This window comes from Micromesistius poutassou (assembly GCF_964030765.1).
Source record: "Micromesistius poutassou genome assembly, chromosome: 6".
Lineage (NCBI taxonomy): Eukaryota > Metazoa > Chordata > Actinopteri > Gadiformes > Gadidae > Micromesistius > Micromesistius poutassou.
Window position 1 is genome coordinate 11,851,745 of NC_140276.1, and position 25,579 is coordinate 11,877,323.

A 25,579-nucleotide genomic window follows, 5' to 3' on the forward strand; every position below is an offset into this window, starting at 1 on the left:
TCATCCGGTCTACTGTTCAACACAAGGTGTGCAGCCTCCCCAGTCCCCAGTCACTCAGTCACAGCTGTTGTCAACTGTTGACAGCCCTGTACCTCAGTGTGAGGTACACTGGACCAGTTAGACACCTTCATCTCCTTCTCCCCTTATGTCTCACCTGCTACGCCGAACCTCCAAAGTGTGTCCGTCAGAGGTGGAGAACAGGTACCCTACCCTAAAACAGAAAGTGCAGATAACATCACATTTTTACCAGGTGACATCATAGCGCGCTGTAGGCCACAGGTGCATGGGAGTGTGTGTGTGTGTGTGTGTGTGTGGGGGGGGGCACACTCCCTGACGGCAACCGCCTCCGACCACACAGTAGACAAATAAAACTGACAGTTTGGCTGAGGGAGAGAGAGAGAGAGAGAGAGAGAGAGAGAGAGAGAGAGAGAGAGAGAGAGGTTTGTGTGTGAAAGGTAGAGTCTTTGTTTGTGCACATATGTGCATGTGTGTGTGTGTAGGCATGCACATTTATTTGTTTTGATGTAAAATGGTTGAGGTGATAGGGTGACCAGTAAGATGAGATAAGATAGTGAGAACCATAGTGTTGTGTCTGATATCAGCACCCAGACGGGGCTTACAGATTTAGTCTGCAGTACCCCTACCCCGGGTTCAACCCTCCCGGGGGAGTTGGAGGACTCGGTAAGCACCAGCGATATCATGTGCTCCCTGCTCCTCTCTCAGACGTAGGGAGGGGCGGCCCAGGACTGTCTGTGGTACACTCTGGTGCCTAAGGAGCTTAAAGCAGTGGCCAGTGGCTTCGCTGACCGCAGGCCTTCCTGGCTACCTCTACATGGAAGACAGGAAGACTCTAACCGCCCGAGGAGAGCTGCACTCTTGTGAGCTCTAAACACCCTGTAGAGCTGTGCACTATGAGCTCTAAACACTCTTATGAGCTGCGCTCGTATGAGCTCTAAACGCCCTCGCTGGGATGCAGCAGCACAAAGCCTGTTAAACAAACACAGGAGCAAAAACATGCAACCACACGCACACACACACATTAATGAAGAACAAACATGTAATATATAACAAAAATTACTGTCACATAGATAGACTGTCAGACAGACATAAAAAAAAGGAATACAAATTACATCAATAAAACAAACAAAATAATAAACGATAATGTAAGAAAGAAAAAAACAAGCAAAGACCTGAAAAGCATCAACAACAACAAACACAGACACTGAGCCAGTCCCCCACTTCTCTCTGTACTGCTTAAGCCATCTAATCGGATTACACAGAACCTAATCTGATCACAGACAAACTCCCGGCAGCATTGCCGCTCAGTTAAACACTCAGAAAGTGTTAATCTGCCAGAAGACAAGTGTTTCCCGGGTCTTTCTGAGACTAAGGACCACAGTAGCATGACCTCTGACCCTGCAGAAAAACCTGCTGTTCAGAAAAAGCCTCTATTGAAAACCTTCATGCAAAATACATCATACCACATGTACAGAATACATATATACAATATCAAGAGCAAATGAATGAAATAAGGATATAATATATGTAATATAATATGAAATATATCAGACAGACACCAATTAGTACCATACACCATGTGCATGTGATTTAAAGGTCAACAGAGAGAGACCTGAGGGAGATAAAATATTATCAATGCAACACGATTCAAAATAGATCTGAAGTGAATGTGATAGCAGTTGGGGTCTGAAGGCATGAGTAATAGGTACACCCTGGTATTATACCGTATACTGCAGTATAACAGTGTTATAACTGTGGGACTACAGGGCCATACGTTTGCTACTGGCACTGTGGATTGGCAATAATATGCCTGCTCTGATTTATTTTTACTTGTCTCGTGTAATGATCACTTCAATGTTTCCTTCATACCACAGGGAACAACACCTAGAGGGCCTGAAAACTTATCTTTTCCTGTTTCCTGTGTCCCACAGTCCGTCGTCATCATCATCATCATCATCATCATCATCATCATCATCATCATCGTTGTCATCGCCATGGTGGTGGCTGATGGGTAACAGCAGGTTGTAGTTGGTGGGTAACAGCAGGTTGTAGTTGGTGGGTAACAGCAGGTTGTAGTTGGTGGGGCTGATGGGTAACAGCAGGTTGCAGTTGGTGGGTAACAGCAGGTTGTAGTTGGTGGGGCTGATGGGTAACAGCAGGTTGCAGTTGGTGGGGCTGATGGGTAACAGCAGGTTGTAGTTGGTGGGGCTGATGGGTAACAGCAGGTTGTAGTTGGTGGGTAACAGCAGGTTGTAGTTGGTGGGGCTGATGGGTAACAGCAGGTTGTAGTTGGTGGGGCTGATGGGTAACAGCAGGTTGTAGTTGGTGGGGCTGATGGGTAACAGCAGGTTGTAGTTGGTGGGGCTGATGGGTAACAGAGAACTCAGCAGCTGCCGTCTTGTGGAAAGTTTTCAACTTTTTTTTCTCTCTGCGTTGCTAACAACAACTGGTGCTGCATCTCTCACTGTCTGAGTTATGAAGTGGGCGAGGGCGGGGGGACGCAGTTATAAATAGTTGACTTTACAAAACGTAGTGTTTCAGATTCCATCATGCTGCTGCCTTTACATCGTGTGAGACAAGTAGAGTTGTGTGAGTGTGTGTGTGTGTGTGTGTGTGTGTGTGTGTGAGAGAGAGAGAGAGAGAGAGAGAGAGAGAGAGAGAGAGAGAAAAAAAGAGTAGGAAGGATACTGAGTAGAGTGGATGTGTGAAATTGTGCGTCTAGCTGTTTGGGCGATGTCCATTTCAGTCTGTTAGTGTGTTAGAGTTAGAGAGAGAGAGAGAGAGAGAGAGAGAGAGAGAGAGATACTGAGTAGAGTGGATGTGTGAAATCGTGCGTCTAGCTGTTTGGGCGATGTCCATTTCAGTCTGTGTGTGTGTGTGTGTGTGTTTAACGTCTGTGTTTAAGTTGAGGGCAAGAATTTGTGTGTGTGTGTGTGTGTTGACAGTGAGCGATAATCTGTGTGTGTGTGTGTGTGTGTGTGTGTGTGTGTGTGTGAGTGGGAGAGAGAAAGTAAGGTGCTGGATGTTAGTACCTCCTATAAACACAGGCAGCTCCAGAAATAGCCCCGGTCTATTGTGCAGAAGATTAACCTAAGAATTAGAGGGCTGAAAGGGCAGTTGGCTGGCTGTTTTGTAAACTGTTCTCGCTCTGCAGACGGAGCAAGCACCAGTGTTTCACTTAAAGCTTATCTGTTTGAAAGGGCTCCTATTTTACCATACCATATTTAACCATGTGATGTTGATTAACCCATTTCCAAATCTACCCTCTAGTGACATCACAAACAACATTGGCCATCCATATATAAATAATCGAGGGCTTGTACATTTCGACGTCATGTCGCGTAAAAATACCCGCCTCCATTTTGGAAGACTGAAACCATAGGATTTTAGCTTTTGGTCATTGTGTAGTCATTAATTCTGCAATGATTGATATTATGGCAAGACACATATTCAAAAACTGAGCATTCATTAGCCTACGTTAAGTAATATGCGTTGATTTAGGATTCTGCAGTACTACAACTCTCTTGAGTCCTCTCAATAGGGTGGCGTGTCACCAACCAAAACTCCCATGATGCATTCTGGTAAAAGCCGATATAAATCAGTTATTTTCAAATAGAGGCCCAGGATAGAGGGGATAGGCCGAAAGGTGCTGGATTCAATCCCCCAGTGCCTGGAGTTTAGCAAGACGCCAAACCAATTCCTCACGTAGATAGTAGTGACATCATTCACTGGAAGACTCTCTGGATAATTTTGTCTGCTAAATAATAAAAGATACAGAGAGAAATGGAGATTAGGTTATTTTCTTGTGTGTAATTTTGTTGGTTTGCATGCAGTGTTGGGTAAAAAAATGCTAAACTTGTATGCTTACATGAAGTGTCGACAGCATAAAAACATACCTGTGTTATAAACATCTGCTTCAAGACTATATACATATATGATATTTCAATATATACACAAACCATAAATCTAGCATGGACACATGGGCGGGAGGAATTTAAACACATCTGGAGTTCTGAACCTGGAATCACACCCTGGTAAATCAGGAATGACCGGAATGCAGAGAGAGAGAGAGAGAGAGAGAGAGAGAGAGAGAGAGAGAGAGAGAGAGAGAGAGAGAGAGAGAGAGAGAGCGAGAGGAATTAATGTTGAGTTGGGATCATTTACTAATCGTAAGCATATAGCATTGAACAGAAGGCGAATATATGTGGTACTACCAGAGCCCGTCTGCAGAGAGCCTTGGCACTCTCTTTTGAGCCCTATTGTATCAAGCTCGGTTGCAGTTACATTATAATTCCACTGGGGGTGATTGCGGGCGAGTGCAGATTGAATGGGGGTCTATGGAGCTAAAAGGCTAAATGTATCTCTTTCACCTGCTTGTCGTTGGAATATCGCAGATTTTATTGTAGATTCCGCAAGTTCAATATAGATTATAGTTCAAAAGTCGAATAATTGAGTTATGTCCTTTCGATTTCTTAAGCCCAGTTCAGACCAAAGATTCGCGACGCAACTGCTTGCAACTCGCAACTCCTTGCGACTCCTTGCAAGGAGACGGGCTGAGACGTTCTAAAAACGGGGCAGTTCACACCGCTGCACCGGGCGGCGACGGCAGGTGGTCTCCCTACCGATTTCCTTCTTATACACTTAACTTACGTGTTTAATTTGCGTGTGTTTAGACAGATGGGCGCGCACACACACGCGCACCAAGCATCAACCGCATTCATTCATTCTTTTAAACACTCACTAGCGGTAAAACTATGTTTTCTCACGATCAAATACTCATCAATCCTAAAAGTAATTGGCTTGTACACGATGTCTGGGTCAAGAACATATGTGTTTGCTGTACGGTGTTTGCAGATGCATTGATTTAAAAGTACAACTTACCGCTGTATCAGCTGTTCTTTCCCAAATCATTTAACCAACCATTTACCCTAAAACTAGATTTTGTTTTGGAAGCCTGGAATATACTTTGCTCGAATATATTATTGTTATTATTATTATTTTAACGCATGGCATACTACTATAGCCTACTTCATTCATGTTCATTCATGCAGCCCTATGGAAAAAAAATGTTTCCACAATCCACACGCATACGCGCACAGGACTGTCGGAATGGGAGCATGTCGGACTGGCAGCATGTAACCATAACAACGGCTAATGTGTAACGGTAACGGTGGTCCCGTTAAAATAATGTCAATGAATCAGCTCAAGCCTAACATTATCTACAATCGTTGTTCTGGAACCAAAGATAATACCGTTAGCATCTACAACTTGTAGGCCTATTTAATAAGCCTAGATTGTTCTGTGCTGTGTCCTGATTGGCTGAAGAGAAATAGCCACATCGTTGCGTTCTAAAACTGGACCTGGCGATTTGACATGTTCAATCTTGGGCGACTCCTTGCAACTCCTTGCAACGGCATCAGCCGCCTTGCGACGACCAGTTCACACTGCTGCAACTTTTCCCCTGCGACGTTCTAAAACAGTCTCGTTGCAAGTCGTTGCGTCGCGAATCTTTGGTCTAAACTGGGCTTTACAGGTTGGGCCGTTGTTGGCCGTACACGCTAGCATTCTGCTGCGTTTACATGACACTCAAGAAAGTCGACTTATTGGCTTAGTCCAACTATGATTGGATTACTAAGATGCATGTATACACCTTAGTCGAGCTATACTCGAATCGAATTGGCTTACTCATAGTCGAGTTAAGACCTAGATAATGCGATTCATAGTCGAGCTAAGCGTGCATGTAGCCAATCGAATTGGATTATGCGTTGATTTGCGTTCTGCGCATGCTCGAGATCTTTTCCCGGGCCGTGAGCCGGAAGTAGAAGGAGACGATAGTCTTGTTGTTGTTGTTGTCGCCGTCGGATAAGGGATAACGAGAAACGACGATTTATTTAAAAAGCAGAAGATGGAGGAAGCCGGTGAATGTAGTTACCCCTAAGAATTGTGTCCCGGCCGCGGGAGCGCACATGGCATGCATTGATCATTAAAGGTGGAAGCACACGGACACTACGCTTCCATTTCACCCAAGGCTGAATTAAAAGTACATGTTTTTCTAAATGTGGGTCATCAACAAGGTTTTAAAGTAGTAACTTCGGGCACATCTGTCAAAATAAATGTACGCTCCATTGTTCCGACCTCTCGGTCGTATGCGGACTGCTCCGCCGGCAGAACAGCCGGAGGAGTCGGCATACGACCGAGAGGTCGGAACAATGGAGCGTCGGAGAAATGATATGGACCCGAAGTGAACTGACAGCTGTCTACTGAAACATCGCTTTTTCGAATGAGTTTGTTGTTGCTGGTGACGGCTCTATTACCACTAGTTGAAATGGGCACAGCGCCACCTATCGTACCGGGGCATGACACGCTTCGGCCAATGAATCGATTTACTCACCGCCATGTATACGCGGACAATTGCAGTTGTCCAATTGAGGAGCATAATCGAGCTATGGCTTTAATCGAATTAAAACGTAAACAGTAAACATACTGACTGACTGATTGATCAGGGACGGACTTGCGACTGATTATGACTAGAGACCACAAAAGATGACATCTGAAGCTAAAGCAGAATCAGAAAGATTATCTTAAAGACCGGGTAAACCAAAAATAATTATGGGTTTTGAGTTTATAATACCACAGGAAAATATATTATTAACCACCCTGCCAAATTTGAAGGACTAAAAAAATCGCGAAGTATATAAAATTATGCTTCAAAGTTGATGAAAAATGAGCAGTAATCCCTGGCTCAGGACGGTGGGGGCGTGTGCGCTGCAGGCCAGGAAACCACGCCCATCACCGGAGAGAGACCGTCTTCGGTCGGAAACTTAAATAAAGTAAACGAACCGTTAACGTTACGTTTCCCACTGTGGCATCCAGGGAAGATGCACCAACGAGGTTGAAGAGGCATAACGGGCAAGCTAGCTGCAAACTGACAATTCAAACCAGACTCGTGAGCGGTAAAACCATAGACGGGTGAAACCACAGAATGCTAGTGCGCGGTTAATGTATTTATACCTAGAGGGCAGCAGGGGGCGGGTCTACATCGAAGACCGCTTTACGTAAAGCGGTCTTCGATGTAGACCCGCCCATTTTAAACCTGCACACAGAACATTCTCTGAGGCCTAGCTCCTCAAGGAAATGATGAATGGGAAAAATATTTTTTACATGTTTTGAGGGACACATTTAAGGCCTAATTAATATGATAAGAAGAAAAATACTGAATTTGGTTTACCCGGTCTTTAAGGACTTTCCGTCAAAGTTAATTGCTGCAATATTCAGCTGTGTATATATATTAGAGTGTATTATCTTAGCCCCCCCTTTTGAATGCAACTTTCAAATTACTCAACAAAAAATTACACCCTGAGAAACGTGGAATTTGAGGGTGAAACCCCGTAGACTCACATTCATTCTGCACTCGCCCCCACGAGCGCCCTCGCATGGACAGAAATGTGTTACCGCAACCAGTTCAGAAACCGGAAGTTACCAGAGAGTGCCAGTTCTCTTTCTATCTCACACACACACACACACACACACACACACACACACACACACACACACACACACACACACACACACACACACACACACACACACACACACACACACACACACACACACACAGCTAATGTTGAAAACGACTGCTCCTAGTGGTCATATAGCTTAGCAGCATCAGAATAAGTTTACCCATTTTATAGTTGTCACAATGACACATTTCTAGGCAAACTACAAATAGTTATAGCAGTAACAGATAAAATACTAAATGTGTAGTTAATAAAGTATTTGGTGAAACAATTCAAGACAAGTTCATTGTATATGTATATCAAGTATATGTATATCGAGTGTCTGCAGGCACATTTACATATGCAAACAAATGGAAATCTACAACAATGGTACATATTTATTGTTTATTAACATATTTTTTTAAAATTATTTTATGATTCTAGGTGATTTTATTTCATGATGGAACAATGGAAGAACCAGGATTGTTTTGAATAAATGAACACATAATCTACACTGGCACAGAGCAGGCTTTCCAGAGATCTCAAATATCAAATCAAGAGAAATAAAAAAACACCATTAATTTCATCACATAATTTCATTACATTCAGTATCAGTTCTTGTCAATTCCAAGCATGTAGGCTATCTATAGTTACATGCAGATCTATAGATACATGCAGAATAATTGATATTGGTACACGTGGCACAACTGATGAAGGTCTACTTCCACCAACAACCAAAACATCAGATAAATCAGTTAAAGATTAAGAAGAGTGATTTTAACCCTAACCATTTAGATCTGTGTGTGGGATTAAATCCTCAATAATAAAAATAAAAAGACATATTTAAAACTTTTTATCCAAAGATGATTACAGGCTAAATATAATACCTACATGTGTTTTGGTCGTATACAAATAACTCTCCATCCCCCATAGCCATCCAGTGTATATTAATAGGACCTTGGCAGCCATTTTTGATACTTTTAAAGAAACATCAACCTGCTCTTTTCATCCCATACAATGGTAAATGTAGTTAATGTAATTTATACTTTTTTAAGTGGGACAACCAAACAGTTAGATGCAGCTTCCATAATACCACAAATCCAAACACAGTTCAATCATTGCCCAACAGATGGTAGTAATGCACAATGAAGCATATAAAAGATGAGACTGCATACAGCCCTAACCTAGCTTGGAAATCCAGACCCACATCTAGAAAGCTGTAGAGTCTGGCAACGAGTAATGAAAATGGCCCAACTCGAGGGGCGGCCCCAAGCATGCATTTGAAAATATCACTGCACGCAATTGGATAACACTATGACCAATCAGAAGAATACAAGGAGTGACGTATCCAGACCAGCAGAGCTAACCAATAGATAAGAACAGCCGTATCCGATTGGTAAAACAGCAACGCTTTTGGCCCGCCTATATCAGATACACCAATGTGATTGGTTAATGTGCTGGGAGCGGGGCATCGGGGAGGGATTATATTGCTCGTTCCCATCGTGATTCGCTGAGCAAATTCTAATTGTGCTCTCGTGAGAACTCTGGATTTCCAGGGTAGCCCTAGCCACTATTCCAGCACTTATACTGATAAGGTGCTCTGGAGAAAGGCACTATGGAAATTTGATGAGGTGTGTATCAGTTCTCCTTCTTAAGGTGGCTACTTACACAAAACTAAACAGCATCTGGAATACAAACAACTTGCCTTTTAACTGGTATGCCTTTTAACTGGTAAAAACAAAGCTTTGCCCTTAAAAAAACTGTGACGTTATAGGCAGGCTATGGATCAACTTAAAGTATAATATAATGAATTAATAATTAACAATTAATAATGTTAATGGACATGTATATTACTTTTTAAATCTGAGCAGCTTTAGTTTTTTCCCTCTGCCTGAGCTCAGCAGCTTACGCCCTTGCTAAACAAGCTAATATAAAGACCTGTTCAAGTCTATTTTGGGTTCAACATCAAATGCAGCATAAATCAGCCCATTTTCAGTTGAGTTATCTCATTCCAAATCTAACCAAAAGAGTGTGCACCTCATGCATCCAAAGAGACGTTTTGGCGTCAATGAGCTACAGAAAAAACTGAAAAAAAGAAAATAAAAATAGGATTTCTAAAATCATTATTAAACTCTTAACTTTGTTTATTAATGAGTCAGTTTACACTAATTAACGTGTAAACTCACTGTCCCCCATTTCCCTGTGCACTTCCTGCATCCCCCTTTTAAACATTTTCAAAAATAGAAATAACAATCAGTAAAAACAGAACAATAAAAAAAATCATCCCAAAAATGGTTCCAGTATTGAAATAATGGGCCTGTGCTGAGTAACCCCCGCCCCCCCCTCCCAGGAGGACCGGCAGATGGTCCTACCCGGAGTGGAGCGACAGCGCCACCTTCAGGCAGCCCAGCTCCTTGTCCTCGGACCCCAGGACGCCCTGAGCTCGGTAGTTGCCGTTGGTCAGCCAGAACGGTAGGTCCGTGTTGGGCAGGTAGAAGTCAGACTCGGGGAGAGAGTAGGCACCCTAGGGGACGGGGAGGTGGGGGTAGATAGGGGAGAATCAGATTCATTATTACAGGGCTGAATGGAGTCCGTCAAGATGCTTTAAAACAGTGCAGGGATTCCTGTTGCTTGTTTCTGCTTCCTGATGTGTTTGCCTGGGTTTCTTTCAAGCTTGTTCATCGTGTGTCCTTTATGAATGTGGTCGTTTTCCGATTTGCATCTATGTATTAATAAAGTGTATCTCAAAACAACACTATAAATCTTCTGCCTGCTTCAGTAGAATTCCATCCAACAGGAAGGAATTCCACATAAATGATAAACAAAGTATATAAACTAATATTTTCTATTTATTAATTGTTCAGATTCCTGTTGTAGCTACTCTGCCCTCTGTCCAGCTCTTTCAAACCTGGTCTTGCAGAACATTTTTAGTAGCTACTCAAATATTGTTTGAATGCTTCATTGAAGCATACATGATTTACATTCTAAAATGGCTCTTAGTGAACTGCATGATGTGCCTTTTTCTCTGATTTCAATCTTCTGAGTTCAACGCTTTCAGTTCTGCGATTATCATCAACAAACCAAGTCACATGACAACTGAAAACTTGATAAGAGACAAGTTCCAACAAACATTTCCACACAGAGGCCTTCTTCCACATCGGCAGGGAGAACCACTTCATGTAGAACAAGATTGAGATCAAATTCTGGTTCATTACCTTCAATGTTTGATACCAAGACTAAAGTATTCTCAGACTTCAAAACCTAAAAAGGGCCATGTTATTTAATCTAATTTAAATGGGTATGAGCTGAAAAAGTGCATGCCAAAATTCAGGATGTACCTCAACAATGATGAACACCGATGAACAGCTTTCCAAAGCTTATAGCAGATTACTACTGGTTAATAACACATGAACAAATTACAGTTCAGTATAACAGTACTATGTCGGCCTGTTTGTACTTGTGTTCAAAGAAATACCTCCACCATAATGAAGGCTACATGCGATCGGTGTGCACTAGCGACCCAGACTCACCGCTTTGAAGGGGCAGTGGCAGGGCAGGCCGTAGGTGTGCAGCGGCTCAGGACAGTCCTGGCCCGGGGGGATGAGCTGGTCCAGGATGGAACAGGCGTCTGGGTAGTGGCAGCTGCCCAACTCGTCCAAACACGGGATCTTCACCCAGAATCCCGCTACCTCCCTCTCCAAGGTGATGTTCACCTGCAAGAGGAGAAGGAGAGGGAGATGATGCAGGAGAAGGAACGGAGAAGGGAGAGGGAAGGAGAGCGAGATGATAAAGGAGAACGTGGGAGAAGTGGTGTGTGTGTGTGTGTGTGTGTGTGTGTGTGTGTGTGTGTGTGTGTGTGTGTGTGTGTTCCAATAATAACAAAATGATGGGACAAGATAGATAAGACAGCTGGATGTTATATACAAGCAGCAGAATGAGACAGGCGGAGATAGCAATTTCAGGTGCTCAAACCTTCTCGCCTGGTCAGCTACACAGCTCGAGCTTAGTCAAAGTAGGGGTTCATTCAAATGTGGGTGAGAAAGGATGCAGTGAGTGGTAGGCACGGAAACTTGAATGCGTAAGTAAGAGAAATTACACTGTGTGACACTTTGACCTAGAACTATAGAACAACAAAGAGGATATGGTATAAAAGATGGAGAAGTCCGCTTTATGGTCTGTAACAGCTAAAAGCGAAAACAAGTGTTTATACATTCAGTCTAGAATGTAAAAGTAGAAAGAATACATTTCAAGTTTTAGTTTAATTTGTCACACACAAAGTTAAGTCGGTTAAGTCTCCTCCTCAGAAATGTTTTTGTAAAAGTACTTTATACGAGTGAACAGGTTAAATAAAAATACAATTATATTAGAAATAAAATAGTGCAAAAAAAAAAAAAAAGTGTCATAACCATTTTTATTAAATCAACGTATAAGAGAGCCTGAGCCTCCATTTGCCCTGACAATACGGTGTGTCTTCTCCAACGTCACCCAGGAGAAGAGGCCGGTGCACGACTGGAGTCCTGAAGGATTTTCCTGGCCCTAGTCCTACACTGCCTGGTGCAAATGTCATGTAGACTGGGGAGAGCACCCCCTGTGGCCCGGCCCCTCCTGGGTGAGAATCCCAGTAAGGAACCTCCCTAAGGTTCATCTTTATCCAGTCCTGAGCCTCTGGGAGGGGGGAGGGGGGTCACCCTTAATTTCTCCAGACGTCTGAGGTGGTAAGGTGCCTTTTCTCACCAACATGTCCCTGTGAACAGTACATTTCTGTTCCTCTTTTGTAGGGATAAAGACTAACTTTTTCATTTAGTGGCAGACTAAATGACATGCTTATTCTGTGAGAATTCTGCTGTCATGTCGTCCTTATGTCTTAACATAAGAATCATTCTTAGCTTCCCGTCGGAAGTTAAGAGTGATGAGGTTTTTGCCCTGTTGACCGATCTCCGTAGCTCCTATGCAGTTGTTTTGTAGTGATCCAGCGGTCGCGTTTGCTCAGTGCATCACAGATCGTCACACCATGGTTTCTGATTGGGGTAGGTCTTTAACGTAACCTGAGGCACAATATTGCTCACTTATTCATCAATCCCGTCCACACATCCACCAACATGTCGATGTTGTCAGAGCTGTCCTGGTACTGTCCCATACAGAACATTGTTTTGCGCTCAGAAACAGAGCAGAATGACAAGACATTGAAAGAAGACTTTTTTTTCTTTCTTTCTTATTTATACATGTTAAATATATACAAGCAATTCCAAGGATACGGTCATTAAAAGACTAGACTCAAGCTATGGATTTTTCACCAAATGTTTGAAATATAAACACTAATCTACAAATTCTGTTACCACACAGTGGTAAAGTCCTCCTGGATCGTGTTGACCTTTGCTAAAAAAAGACAAAGAATCAAAATAATCCATGAACTTGTGACCATATTGTTCCAAACAGCCTGGGGATATAACCATGTGACCCTTCTGTCACAAGTTTAGCCTGCAACGGTTTAAGTAACACTCGAGTGGTTGATAGAAGACCACCCATACAGACACAGACAAACAAGGCGTAAGCCACACTGAGTTTCACATGAGGCCCACAGTAGTAACCTAACGGTGTTGATTTTTTACACAACTGAAGTGTAATGGAAAAAAGCCCTTCTCACTGCTCTGAAGATGGAGACGGAACAGATACGTTTCTCTATTCTGCGTAATGAAGCATATACTTCAGTACCAGACTCCTTCTCTTCGCCGTATGACGAAGCAAGCACCATGTGTCCACCCTGAAGCAACCCTCTGGAGTTTGCCACAATCTCTCTGGATGAACATGCAAAGGTAGTACAGGCAATATGAACGCTCATATTATACTCCCCATCATGTACCTTTCGCTGTCTACTGGAAAACAGCTACTCAAGAAGCCTGGCTTAGACCATGAATTATTCAGCAACTGTCAGCCTATATCTAATCTTCCTTTACTCTCTCAAGTACAAGTAAGGATTGTAGCAAAACAAACCATTGATCACCTAACGAATAACCTATATGAACCATTGCAATCTGAGTTCAGGACTTTCTTATAGTCCTTCTTGGCCCCTCCGGTCTTTGGGAGCTGGCCTTCTTTCAATACCAAAGGTTGTAGACTAGATATTTTGTGTGCACCTTACCCCTTCTTATTCATTATTTCGTCTGTTCCTAGCTTTTTGCAGGGACTGCGACTAGATGCCTGGCATGTTTCTGTGACTATGACTAGATGTCTGAACTCCCCTTGTGGTTACCGGCCAGCACACCATCATCATTTGGATTATTAATTTATATTTACTTTCATTAACTAAATGATTTGAAATGTTTTGCTAGAATGTATGTCATTTGTGGCACCCATTGCACCCCTAACCATACCCGGAAGGAGGGAACCCCTCCTTCTCAAGATTTCTTCCTGCACTCTGGGGGGCTAGGGCAAGGGGGTGTCTTAAGGGCTATACAAATACAATATAATTTTATTCAATTTAATAACCCAACTGGCTATATTCAAATCACAAAAATGGAGACAACCAAGGGACTGCTAAACGTTTTGTTATGTTCTCGTGAGTTATTCTACACTAACGTACTATGCATTCTTCATCGTGACAATTCATCGACAACAATAACTAACTAAAAATTGCAAAAGCAGCGGACCAGTTTACTTACGGAGAGTGGAGAGGCCAGCGGTACAGAAGTGGAGCCCGAAGCACTGGCGGTGAGGTCACCCGGGACAGCGATGGGGTCTGGCGACAACTCCAGCTGCTTCAAAACCGCCGGGGCATCTGGTTGTCCGCAATTCTTCCAATCAAAGGCAAACAGCTGCGCAGACAGGCGGTACAATGTTCACACACACACACACACACACACACACACACACACACACACACACACACACACACACACACACACACACACACACACACACACACACACACACACACACACACACACACACACACACACACACACACACACACACACACACACACACACACACACACACACACACACACACACACACACACACACAGCATTTGTACACAATCTGACAGTATCACGGTTCCTTCCTTACCTTCACCTTAGTCAAGTGCCTTGATTTGTTGTAGGATTTACAATTCACCTGCGTTGAAAGCGCAAGGCATGCCATTACCAAAATAAGTGCACAGCTCTTCATCTTTGCTCAACTGACCTCGGTAAGCGACGAAACTATTAGTGGCTGAAATACTGCAGACGTTCGCATGTGGTATTCACATTAGTTCCGTGTTTACATTGAAGCTCCACCTCCTTCAACCGTTAGACAGCGCCGCCCCGCGGCCGTTCATTTAATCAAAGCTGCTTCCGTCTGCAACCAACATGAGGAGAGGCATTCTTTCTCATGCATTTTATTAAATCCGTGCAGTATATATTGATCATATATTTTGCTTTCAGAATGGCGTAGGCCTAAAAGTAATGTTTCTGGTGAGTGGGAAAGGATACCAGTTATTTTGTGTTTGTACCTTTTTCCAGTAGCCTACATAGCAAATTTTATGTATTATGATGAGTAGCCTACAGGACATTATAAAAAAAAAATGGCATCAGCTATTAGCTTATCTTGTAATCATGCCCTTATCAAGACTCGATGGGTCACACGTGTTTTAAGGTCTTTTTTCATTAGGATATCAGATTAAAATCTTAAAGTGTTGAGATACTAAGACTGGTTAGCCTACTTGGTAAGAGCATGGAGCTTCAAAAGCCTGGAAACCAGGAAAATCAGAAAAAATATTTGCTCTGGAAAACAAGTCTGGCTCGTTCACATAGATTTACAGCAGACCTGGCTTGGTCGTGCCAATCACAACCATTTATCTAATATGGGATGGGTTTGATACGATGACCGTAGAGAGGCACCCTGAGCACTGTTGATGCATTAACAACCAAAAGGGCTGCCACTGATGTGTCACATGGTGCATTGTTCTGATTGGTTTGAGTTATTTCCAATATGTACCAAGTGGGCATAGATAATTGAGATAATCCAGATTAGTCAGCAGTTGCAAATCAGTCTGGCAATGTCAGGCTAGCGACTGACTATGCTTCAAACAATAAGAAGCCACTAGGCCTAAAGGGTAAAGTGTCTGACTTTGTATTCAAAGTTTGATGGTTGAAAAACATTTTGTGGTTACGTGAAAGTTCTCTGCCGTCTTGATATGAAACAACCCATGTTTTGAGCCTATTCCCCATTTAACCTTTTTCTGAAACAAATAAGAGTTTTGGCAACTTGTCCGGGCTACTAGTTGTTTTGGTGACATCATCAAAACAATTTTCAATCCAGCTAATATATTCTCCAAGTGATTGGCTATAAGGGTAGTGGTTAGAGTGTGAGGCTGCTAACGCCAAGGTCATGGGTTTAACCCCAGGGGGTTTAAGGGGGTTAGTGACCCCAGAGGGGTCACTGTTGTCATCAGCGTTATAATGTGATGAACAATTACACGCTTCCTTCAATGGAGCCAATGCTTAAAGTTCAAACAATAAGAAACCACAGGAATAGGACCTTGCCAGATCCATGGAGAGATTCCAGCAGAAGAAATAGCTCTGCACTGGTCAACAAGCAGCTGAAAAGAAAAATGACCTGTAGTAGATGTACACATTACCTTATTCACATTTATCACAACTACAAACATGCTGCAGTTATGCAATATCACACAAGCCAAGTCCTTTTGGTAAATCCTCTCTTATTTATTGCATTTGTAAGTAACATATGAAGACAAAAAAAATAATACTAACGAATACAATAGGTTTCCTACGGATTCCGTAGGACCCCTAATAACTAAATAGAGCCAATGTGTACAAATTATGCTGTGCAAAAAACAGTATTGAATGTACAGCACAGTATTTAACAGCATATGGTAAAAGTGAGGGTGTGCAGTATTCCACATAAAATATTTAAATGAGCAGACCGGAATGGTGTTGTATTATATTCTTCTTCCTCTACAGAATATTCATGACCAGGCCAGGCTGACCAGAAACCTGATTGGGACTCACTGATACAATAAGCTTTGCAGAACGTCTCTGTGACTAAGTATGAGCTCCCTTCTGCACCTTTGGAGCATGGACATGTTGTCTTGGAGATCCAGGAGCCAGAAAATCAGGAGGGTGAGGCAGTGATGGGCCAGCGCCACAGTGTCAGAAGATTCTGCCTCATCATCGTACCATCAGGGTCATCTGCCACCAGCGCCATCACATGCCTAGTCCTTGTACCAGCAGGGCCATGTGCCACTATTCTTATGCCTTGTTCACGTACCAGCAGGGTCATGTGCAAGTAGTTTAGTGGCCGCGAGGTTAAAGAGATGGGCTAGAATTTGGAGATGGACAAATTATAGACTACACTTTAACAGATGCTTCAAACGGTACGTCCTTGTTAATAGACACATTTGGCTATAAGAAGAGGAGCTCCATTCACATGTAAAAATTTTACATTTAATAAACAATGAGGATTTTTCTGACGTTCTAACTTGTATATCTCAGAGTTGTCGTGGCCGAGTGGTTAAGGCGATGGACTAGAAATCCATTGGGATCTTCCCGCGCAGGTTCGAATCCTGCCGACAACGGTTGCCTTTTACATATCTTCAGTTAATATAGTCTTCGAACAAATTAGAGAACACACATCAACATTTGTTTCAAACGGCAACGTCCTTGTTAATACACGAATTTGGCTGTAAAAAGGAGGGTAACTATATTATTATTAAATTGCATTCTATCTTCTATTTCATGAATATATTATTCTGTACATATCGTGGTTGCCATTGTAAAGACTGGGAGAATCGGGTGGCATCATAACTGATTATAGAGTTGTCGTGACCAATTCCGAACAAATCATAACAAACATAATAAGGGAACGAAAGTCACCGATTCGAACAAATCCTAGCAAGGGAACGAAAGTCTTAACCAATTCCTAACATATCCTAGCAAGGGAACGAAAGTCATAACCAATTCCAAACTAATCCTAGCAAGGGGGAACAAAAGTAACCAATTCTTCCTAACAAATCCTACGATTTAAGGACGCACTCACACTAGGCAACCTACCAGCCACCAAATCCAATCCTAACAGATCACGTCACGTGACTGATTGTGCCGCGTGATAACTAGTTGCAATGTTTACCTCCTGGAATGCACATACTTGATTTGGTGAGCAGTATCACGTGGGATGGCTTGACTCGCATGCAATTGGTCGGTGCGTTTCCTCACCCGCTAAACCACTACCGTAAAGGCTACAGAAGCTGCGCCCGTTCAAATAGAAGCGCCCCGTCAGGTTTTATATCATAACCCGCTGTAGGACCGGGTCCGTATGGGAAGCCTTCTTGGTCTGCCTGTTAGTGACCTCATGTTGTCACCTTTTCTAATAAACAATGACGATTTTTTTTTTCTGACGTTCTAACTTATTTACGTAAGAGTTGAGGTCCTAACACATAACAAAAGGTCCGAACAATTCCGAACGAGGTCCGAACCAGCTCCTAATCAGGTCCGAACACATTCCTATTGAGTTTCATTGGAGGTCCGAACGAGGTCCTAACACTTTTCCGAACAGGTAGGTCACGTGACCGATGGGGCGCGGTTATCGCTTTAGAGTTGCAGCCATTCTCTTCACCGCATCAACCTGACTCGGGAAAAAGGTTTGGAAACTTTAATTAATTAATTAATACTCATAAAAGCAACACCATAAAAAACAAAACAGTAAACGATTTAATTTCTCGTCCCGCCAGCATGATGATATTCAACTTTGTAGCCTATTTCAACTTTCTTGTTACGTGGCCACTTTGCTAACGGAGCTTCTGACTGCTGTGTATACTAGCGCTGTGTTCGTCCCCTCCGGTAGTGGAGCCTGGTTATGTGTTGGGGCATGTATATGTCAGATGTGTCCAGATGTATGACATGCTTGTGCCAAGTTTAATTATTAACAATAATAACATTATTACTACATAAATACATACACACACACACACACACACACACACACACACACACACACACACACACACACACACACACACACACACACACGTATTATAATAATTTCCTCCACTCTGTCTGTCTGTCTGTCTGTACACACACATAGCCTAGCTCAACATTAACCTGTTTTATATTTAAAGTTTGCAGATGACTAAGACAGGAAAGCCAGACAGTTACTGGAGGGACATCTGCATAAAATATGCCCAGGGCCAATTCCATTTCTCAACTGGCAAACGGCCAGGGGCCAAGAAATGGAAAAAGGCCTTGGAGAAAATAGATGCTTGCCCCCTGCAGAGCCATAGTGCTACGAAGGATCTGTTCGGGAGAAGCCTTCAGTGCTCCTGTGGGTTCCACAAGGTATGTGAAATTATTTTCCCCTGTGTATTCCACAAGGTAAGTGAGTTATTTACTAATTGATTGTTTACAGGTTTGCTTTTTCCTCTGGTGGGCTTCAGTGATTTTGCAGTAATGCCTGATGTTGATGCCTTTGCTGTCTTTTTTTTAATTGTCTGTACCCCCCCCCCCCCCCCCCCCCACCCAGCCAGCAGATCTGTCATCAGGAGCTGGGTCCAGTGAGGCAGGGGTAGTTGAGACGGAGGCAGGGCGAGCAGTCAGCTCGGAGACAAGGAGAGGAGAAAAGGATGCAGGGGGAGTCCGATCCCACGCAGAGGCAGGGAGTGGAGACACGGAGACCAGGAGAGGAGACACGGAGGCAGGAGGATTCCGATCCCACACACAGGCAGGGAGAGGAGACACGGAGGCAGGGGCATCAGTGGCAGGACAGGAAGTGCAGTGCTATGGGTTCAACCAGCTTGTGGAGGCAGAACACCTGTCTAACCACCATGCAGAGGAGACCTGTGACACCTGTGGGGCCAAGGTGCAGGGTACTGTTGGTCTTTTGAATCATATTCAACAGGTTCACTATGCCACAATCATTACGCCATCACCGCAAAAATACAACAAAAGCACTTCCACCACAAAAGTAACACCAAAGAAGACAACACCATCTCTGGTCCATCCTTTAACCAGTTTTTCATCCGATCTTCCGTCAACGCCATCTCCGGTCCATCCTTTTCATTCCACTTCATTTTCATCCGATCTTCCATCAACGCCATCTCCGGTCCATCCTTTTCACTCCACTTCACTGCAACACCACACTGCTACTCCAATCAATTGGAAAGGGTTTCTTCCGGAGCAGTTTCGGAAGGTAATTCATGAAGCCGATCAGGTGTGGGTTGCCAAATGCCTCTATGAGCCTACAGGCCAGCTGAGGCAAAAACTCCACGCCTGCTGGTTTTACCCCCCACTGATGCCCAAACCATCTCCTCCTGCGCCTGGGTGGTACTCCCGGCAGAGGCTGTTCATCTGGGCACCAATGAGAACGTGGGGGATTTCCTTGAAATGCCCACGGTGCTCGTTGAGGATGAACAGCTCCGGGATATACAGAAAGGTCAGGGAGGTGATCGACGTGGATAGCCGCTATTACCTAGTGGGAGGGGACTATCCACGTTGCAGCAAGTGCGCACAGCCGGTCTGCCCGTGGAGCCAGGAAATTCTTTCACAGGTGGATGTGGCACACAGGAGCCTGTTCCCCGCTGTCCTTAAGACAGCGGGGAACAGCTGGCTCTAGACAGGAGATGTATGACATTCCTGAAGCCAAGGACCAGCGGGAACAGTTCCTCCTACATGCAGTCTGTGATAGAGGAAGCTCACAGCGAGGAGTGGGCGCGGCAGACCATCCGCTACCTGTCGGATTGTGAGCACCACATGAAGATGGCTACCTTCGTCCCCTCTGCAGCTGTCTATCCTCCTCCACCACCCTTCAGGCCCCTTCCACTCGCCCAATGGTTTGAGACGGTCCACTCCAACGACATCCTCAGCCATGTGGATGAGATGAAGGGGGTGATCACATCCACCTATGGGAGAATTCTGAAGATGGATTCAACAAAGAAGGTAAGGGTTTCAACAGTAAAAAAGTACGTAAAATATAACATGTATAATTACAGGAAATTGGTTTACTTCTTAGTGCTTGTGTTGTGTTTTACAGATCACCAAGAAGCTGGCTGGCGTGATCGGGGACAGTGCTGCTTGGATGACCAACATTGGAAATTAGTTTGGCCAGGTGTTAAATTCGGTTTTGACAACGGGTGAAGGTGCAGGATTGGAGGATCTGTGCCAAGGCATAGTCACTCGTTACCAGAACGCTGGCCAAGCTGAACCTGAGGTGATCTATGTCGACCGGGACTGTTGCAGCCAGTCAGGTGGGTGAAAATTGCTCTCTCTCTCTCTCTCTCGCTCACACACACACACACACACACACACACACACACACACACACACACACACACACACACGGTTAGAACCATTTGTATTAAATGTATTTATTTAATACAAATGCCACTTGGGGGAGAAGTGGCACAGGCAATTGGGAGTTTACTTATGGTGTAACCACACACAGATGTTGTGGTCTATGTTATTATGAATGGTTGTTTTTCACAGGTGTGTCTTCTGTGGCAAAGCTGTTTCACCCGTGGAAGTCTACAGTGCGGCTGGACAGCTGGCACTTCATGAGGCGCTTTAACTGCGGCCTCACTACGGAGCATCACCCTCTCTATGGCACCTTTTGTGCCAAGATTTCCTCCTGCATTTTCGAATGGGACCAGACGGATGTGCAACGCCTGAAGGAGGCCAAGAGAGGGGAGTGGAGGAACAGCCACAGTGGACACCCCCCAACTGAGGAACAGCTCCTTGCATCCATCAGCCCAGGGGAACTGAAGAGGCACTGCAGGAGGAGGACGCGTGGAGTGGAGGAGATGCGGCGCATGATTTCCGGGCTCCTGGAATCCATGTGGGACCTGACGGACACCACAAGACTGCGTCTGGTGAACCATGACAGCATGCGCCACGTCTGGGAGAAGCAGCAGAAGCACCTGGAGTGCCTCCAAGACCCTGCAGGTGTATTGCTGTACATGAAGGTGGGGACACTCCGGAAGGGCGGCAAGGAGTTGGATGTCCTCAGGTGTGGTAGGGGGTCCTCCTCCCTGGAGAGTTTCCACCGACACCAGTGTGCATTCATTCCAGGTGCATTCACATCTAGGCATACTTACTGTATTGTATGTCTTTTTAAAATGTTATTTTCTGTTATGACTGAGTATGTGTTGTTCAATTATTCAAAATAACACAATTACCACTGTCGGGTATTCATATGTGTTCACTTTACAATAATGGTTGACTGAACAGAGTATTTTGTTTCTTAGGCTGGCGGTGCAATGCTGTGCATATGCAAATGTATATGCTGGAGGGGGTATCGAGGTGGAACATGGGCCGGGCCAAGGAGGCAGTAGACGTGGAGGGGGCCTCAACCCTAAGAAGCTTTGATGTTCGCTTGATGTCCCATCTGAACAACCTCAGCCGGCGTGTCCATGGTTGTGCTCTGGTGTCAGAGTTCACTCCACCCGGGAAACCTACTAGTAAGAGAGATCTCAGAGCAACACTGATTGACCAGAGTATTACATCCCCTCCTCCTCTTTTTCTTAGGCACCCCCCTATTCAGAGGACATGCATTTCTGTTGTGCGAAGATTGTGCTATTCATGTAGGAGATGGATGTGTGTATGTATGTCCTTTCTTCATCTTTGTGTTTATACTGGTTACAGGCGAGCGCATAGCAGTGGAATATTTATTGGCCCAGACCAACAGAGGTGACCTGCTGCTGGCTCCATCGCGGGTCCCTGAAGTCCCCTCGCAGGTGATTGAGGAGGAGGATGAGCCAGATGACACCATCTGCATGCCGGACATTGTCTGCCAGTCGCCTGGTGATCCTCCAAGTGCTGTGGAGGGTGACGCTGAATCCGGACCCCTCGTCACACAGGTCAATAACACTTTCTATAACACCTTACTCAAAAACACAATATTTGACTCAAGTAAATGTGGTCACAGGTCTCTGAAATCCCCTTGCAGGTGCAGGTGCATGTCCCTGAAGTCCCCTCGCAGGTGATTGAGGAGGAGGATGAGCCAGATGACACCATCAGCATGCCTGACATTGTCTGCCAGTCGGCTGGTGATCCTCCAAGTGCTGTGGAGGGTGACGCTGAACCCGGACCCCTCGTCACACAGGTCAATAACACTTTCTATAACACCTTACTCAAAAACACTATATTTGACTCAAGTAAATGTGGTTACATTTTAATAAGATAAATGAATGTAAAATCAGCATTGCTCACATATTAGAAACAAGAATGTACATTTATTTGCTTGGTTTTTCTTTTTCTCACTTGCACAGACCAGCCAATGTGACTCAAGGGGCGTTGTGGGATGGGATGCGGTTGATGCCCTGTCAGCCTACCTAGTTGGCTTGAATCGCACAATCACCGCCTTGTCAGCCAAGGAGGAGGCAGACATAGTCCACCTGTACACAGCTCTCCATGCCATGGACCAGAAGCCTTCAAGGTACAAAATAGTAATTATTTTGTACACCAGAATTAAACATACATCCATGGAATGAATGAAGAATATGTATGTCTCTTTCACCGTTTAGCTACACCCAGAAGGCTAGGAAGAAAGCACGGGCATCAGGAGGACCGTGGAGAGCATCGAGGAAGCCGAGTGGCTCTGCTCCTGGACAGCAGGCGGCAGAGAGGTGCTTGACCACAATTTGCTATCATTTTGGTTCAATACAAATCATTGATTAAGAGACAGCAACATGTCACTGAAAAGTATTTATTAAGTGTAAATTACTTTATTGCAATCCTTTGCAATCCCTATTGACATTGTTACTTGGTTCTTCATGACTTTACATCCTTGTTCATGTCCAGATCATATCATACTTCTCTCCCACAGACTATACATGACTCACGTCCAAGCAGCCCAGGACCCCGAAGACCACAGGGTCAGTGAGTGTGTCTGCCTCAGACTGGCCAAGGAGTTCGAGCAGTCACGCAACAGGCCCAAGGACAAGAAGGGGAAAACCCTGCCCATCCCTCAGTCGATTGTGACTGTCTACAGCCACATTAGACAGCTGCTGGAGGACAGCAGGGTTATCGTGGTCCAGACGACGCTGGCTCTGTTGCCGGTGAACACCACCACGGTCTCTGCATGGTATGTGTTATTTCATTTACCTTCCCCATACAGCCAAGACAGTATATAAATATTTAACCTCAAGAAAAACCTCCACCTGCATGCTTGTTATAAAATATGTAATACACTGTATGTAGTAACCTTAGGGAGGGAGGATAGGCTTACACATGTAAAATAATGAATGTTTGTCTTGTAGGCTGCTTAGGAGGGACAAGAGGAAGGACAGGAACATGCTGCTGCAAGGCACTGTTCTCCCTCAACAGCTGTACCTGGCCAAGGAGCCTCTCCCTCCAATCAACACTCTCCCGGCTGCCCCTGTGCAACATGCACATGAAGAGATGGCGTTTGAGGAGCCAGAAAACCGCGAGGGGGAAGCTTTCCCCCGCCAGCGCACTCTAGCGGCAAACAAGCATGTTGTCATCCCTCCGCCACCTCCACCTCCTCAGTTCCCTCCACAATTTGGGCCAGCTCCGTTCCAGCAAGCTCCTCCTTTTTCATATGCTCCCCCATTTCCCCATGCTCCTCCTTTTCCGTATGCTCCCCCCTATCCACACATTCCATTCACCCATGCCCCTCCTATTCCATATCCTCCCCCATTTCCCCACTTTCCATCTACGCCTGCTCCTCAATTGCAAGCTCCTCCAGAGTGCCTTCCAGGTGCCAAGCCAAGGCAACGTGCCTGGAGGCTGAACAAAGCAGCCCAGGAGGATGAGGACCTAATGGCAAGGGGGGAACCGCCACGTAAGAGGCTGACAAAGGAGAAATATCACTACACCTGCAAGGGGTGTGGCCAGGACAAAAGCAAGCGGACTGGACACACCCAGCAGAAGGGGCGGTGGTACTGTCCAGAGTCAGACCCTGGATGACTGGAGGGCAGCTATAGTCACCATTGTCTCGCTCTCTGTTGTTTGTCTGTCTGTCTCTGTGTTGTTCGTGTCTGTCTCCCTATCTGTTGTCATGGAAAAATCCACTGAGATCTCCTCATGTTTCCACAGCTTCCTCTCTGCAGAACCAGAGCTGATCATATCCCGCCCGAAGCCTCGGACCCACCAGGCCAGTAAGTTGGTTTTTGGTCTACTAGTTGGGTGTTGACCTGGTGTGTGTGTGGGGTGTGAGTGAGTGAGTGAGTGAGTGAGTGAGTGAGTGAGTGAGTGAGTGAGTGAGTGAGTGAGTGAGTGAGTGAGTGAGTGAGTGAGTGAGTGAGTGAGTGAGTGAGTGAGTGAGTGAGTGAGTGAGTGTGTGTGTGTGGCCAGTGACTTCTGTTTCAGTGAAAGGGGAGGGACGGGCATGTACATACTTTAATGCACTCCTGACCTCCTAAACTATGTGTATGAACCAGTGTGTGTGTGTGTGTGTGTGTTACAAGACCTTCCATGGTCAGTGTCTCCTGTATAAGTGAGAGGGGAGATGCAGAGAGGGGATATTCTGTGTTCTGGATATTCTGTGTTGTCTGCCTGTTACAATAAAGTTTAATCATTTTATTTGAGCCTTTGTGTTTTTATTTAATTTCCTCTTGAATAACAGGACAGTGAGTGTCATCCATTTAAGGTGATTGTGAAAACCAAAGCCAGAATCATTTACATTTATTCACAACACCCAACACTCTGCTGCTCAATTTGGAATTTGTTTTATTCACTTGTGCTACACAGATGTAGTCTCTCAAATAATTGAGGTTAGGGGAAACATGATGGGGGAGTTATTTACATTTACAGTTATAGACTGTTAATGCTGTTGTAACTTTAAATGTCGCATATGACATTTTGAGTTAATTTGAATATTGTATTATATTCATTTCATCATATTAAATGCATTCATGTGCATAATTGCATGATCACAGGCTTATTACTTTGGTGATTTGTATGGAAAAAGAGTTCCTGTGTTAAAAAATGACTACGTTACCCAAAATGCATTGCATGTATACTTCCGATATTGCCACAGCATCGGTTCGAATCCCGCAAGATACATGAATATGTAAGTGATGATAAACCTTGCAATAAGTGCATAACTGTGTGTAAACA

At 44.4% G+C, this 25,579-nt stretch overlaps 2 protein-coding genes and 1 non-coding gene across 4 annotated transcripts; 2 read left to right on the forward strand and 1 right to left on the reverse strand.

Moving 5' to 3' along the window:
- Nucleotides 1–7,905: 7,905 nt before the first annotated feature.
- Nucleotides 7,906–14,770, reverse strand: LOC311344862 (ganglioside GM2 activator-like). 2 transcript variants are annotated; one of them, XM_084469197.1, is made up of 4 exons: nucleotides 14,586–14,770; nucleotides 14,174–14,326; nucleotides 11,045–11,227; nucleotides 7,906–10,038 (listed from the first exon to the last, which is right to left on the reverse strand). In XM_084469197.1, exons 1-4 carry the CDS (start codon nucleotides 14,679–14,681, stop codon nucleotides 9,883–9,885), a joined length of 588 nt encoding a protein of 195 aa, XP_084325323.1. In that variant the 5' UTR covers nucleotides 14,682–14,770; the 3' UTR covers nucleotides 7,906–9,882. The 2 variants fall into 2 exon arrangements, with proteins under 2 accessions (XP_084325323.1, XP_084325322.1); XM_084469196.1 differs by having other exon boundaries at nucleotides 14,580–14,768.
- Nucleotides 14,771–17,006: 2,236 nt separating this feature from the next.
- Nucleotides 17,007–17,088, forward strand: AC3HAE_019687 (transfer RNA serine (anticodon AGA)). Its single transcript has one exon. It is a non-coding gene; the product is annotated as a tRNA-Ser (tRNA).
- A 3,966-nt stretch (nucleotides 17,089–21,054) lies between these two features.
- LOC311345217 (uncharacterized protein) lies at nucleotides 21,055–24,427 on the forward strand (the record flags this gene model as incomplete). The annotated part of the gene is made up of 8 exons (XM_084469598.1): nucleotides 21,055–21,568; nucleotides 21,745–21,957; nucleotides 22,142–22,356; nucleotides 22,446–22,601; nucleotides 22,768–22,934; nucleotides 23,023–23,124; nucleotides 23,325–23,582; nucleotides 23,758–24,427. The coding sequence occupies 8 exons, from the start codon at nucleotides 21,055–21,057 to the stop codon at nucleotides 24,425–24,427; spliced, it is 2,295 nt and encodes a 764-aa protein (XP_084325724.1).
- Nucleotides 24,428–25,579: the final 1,152 nt, after the last annotated feature.

Bases quoted from the DNA above. Each gene is read 5' to 3' on its own strand.
- LOC311344862 (XM_084469196.1), bottom strand. From the start codon at position 14,681: ATGAAGAGCTGTGCACTTATTTTGGTAATGGCATGCCTTGCGCTTTCA. The intron at 14,327-14,579 runs GTAAGGAAGGAA...CTGTCTGCGCAG, and splicing joins GGCACTTGACTAAGGTGAAG to CTGTTTGCCTTTGATTGGAA. The intron at 11,228-14,173 runs GTAAGTAAACTG...CTCCTCTTGCAG, and splicing joins CGCTGGCCTCTCCACTCTCC to GTGAACATCACCTTGGAGAG.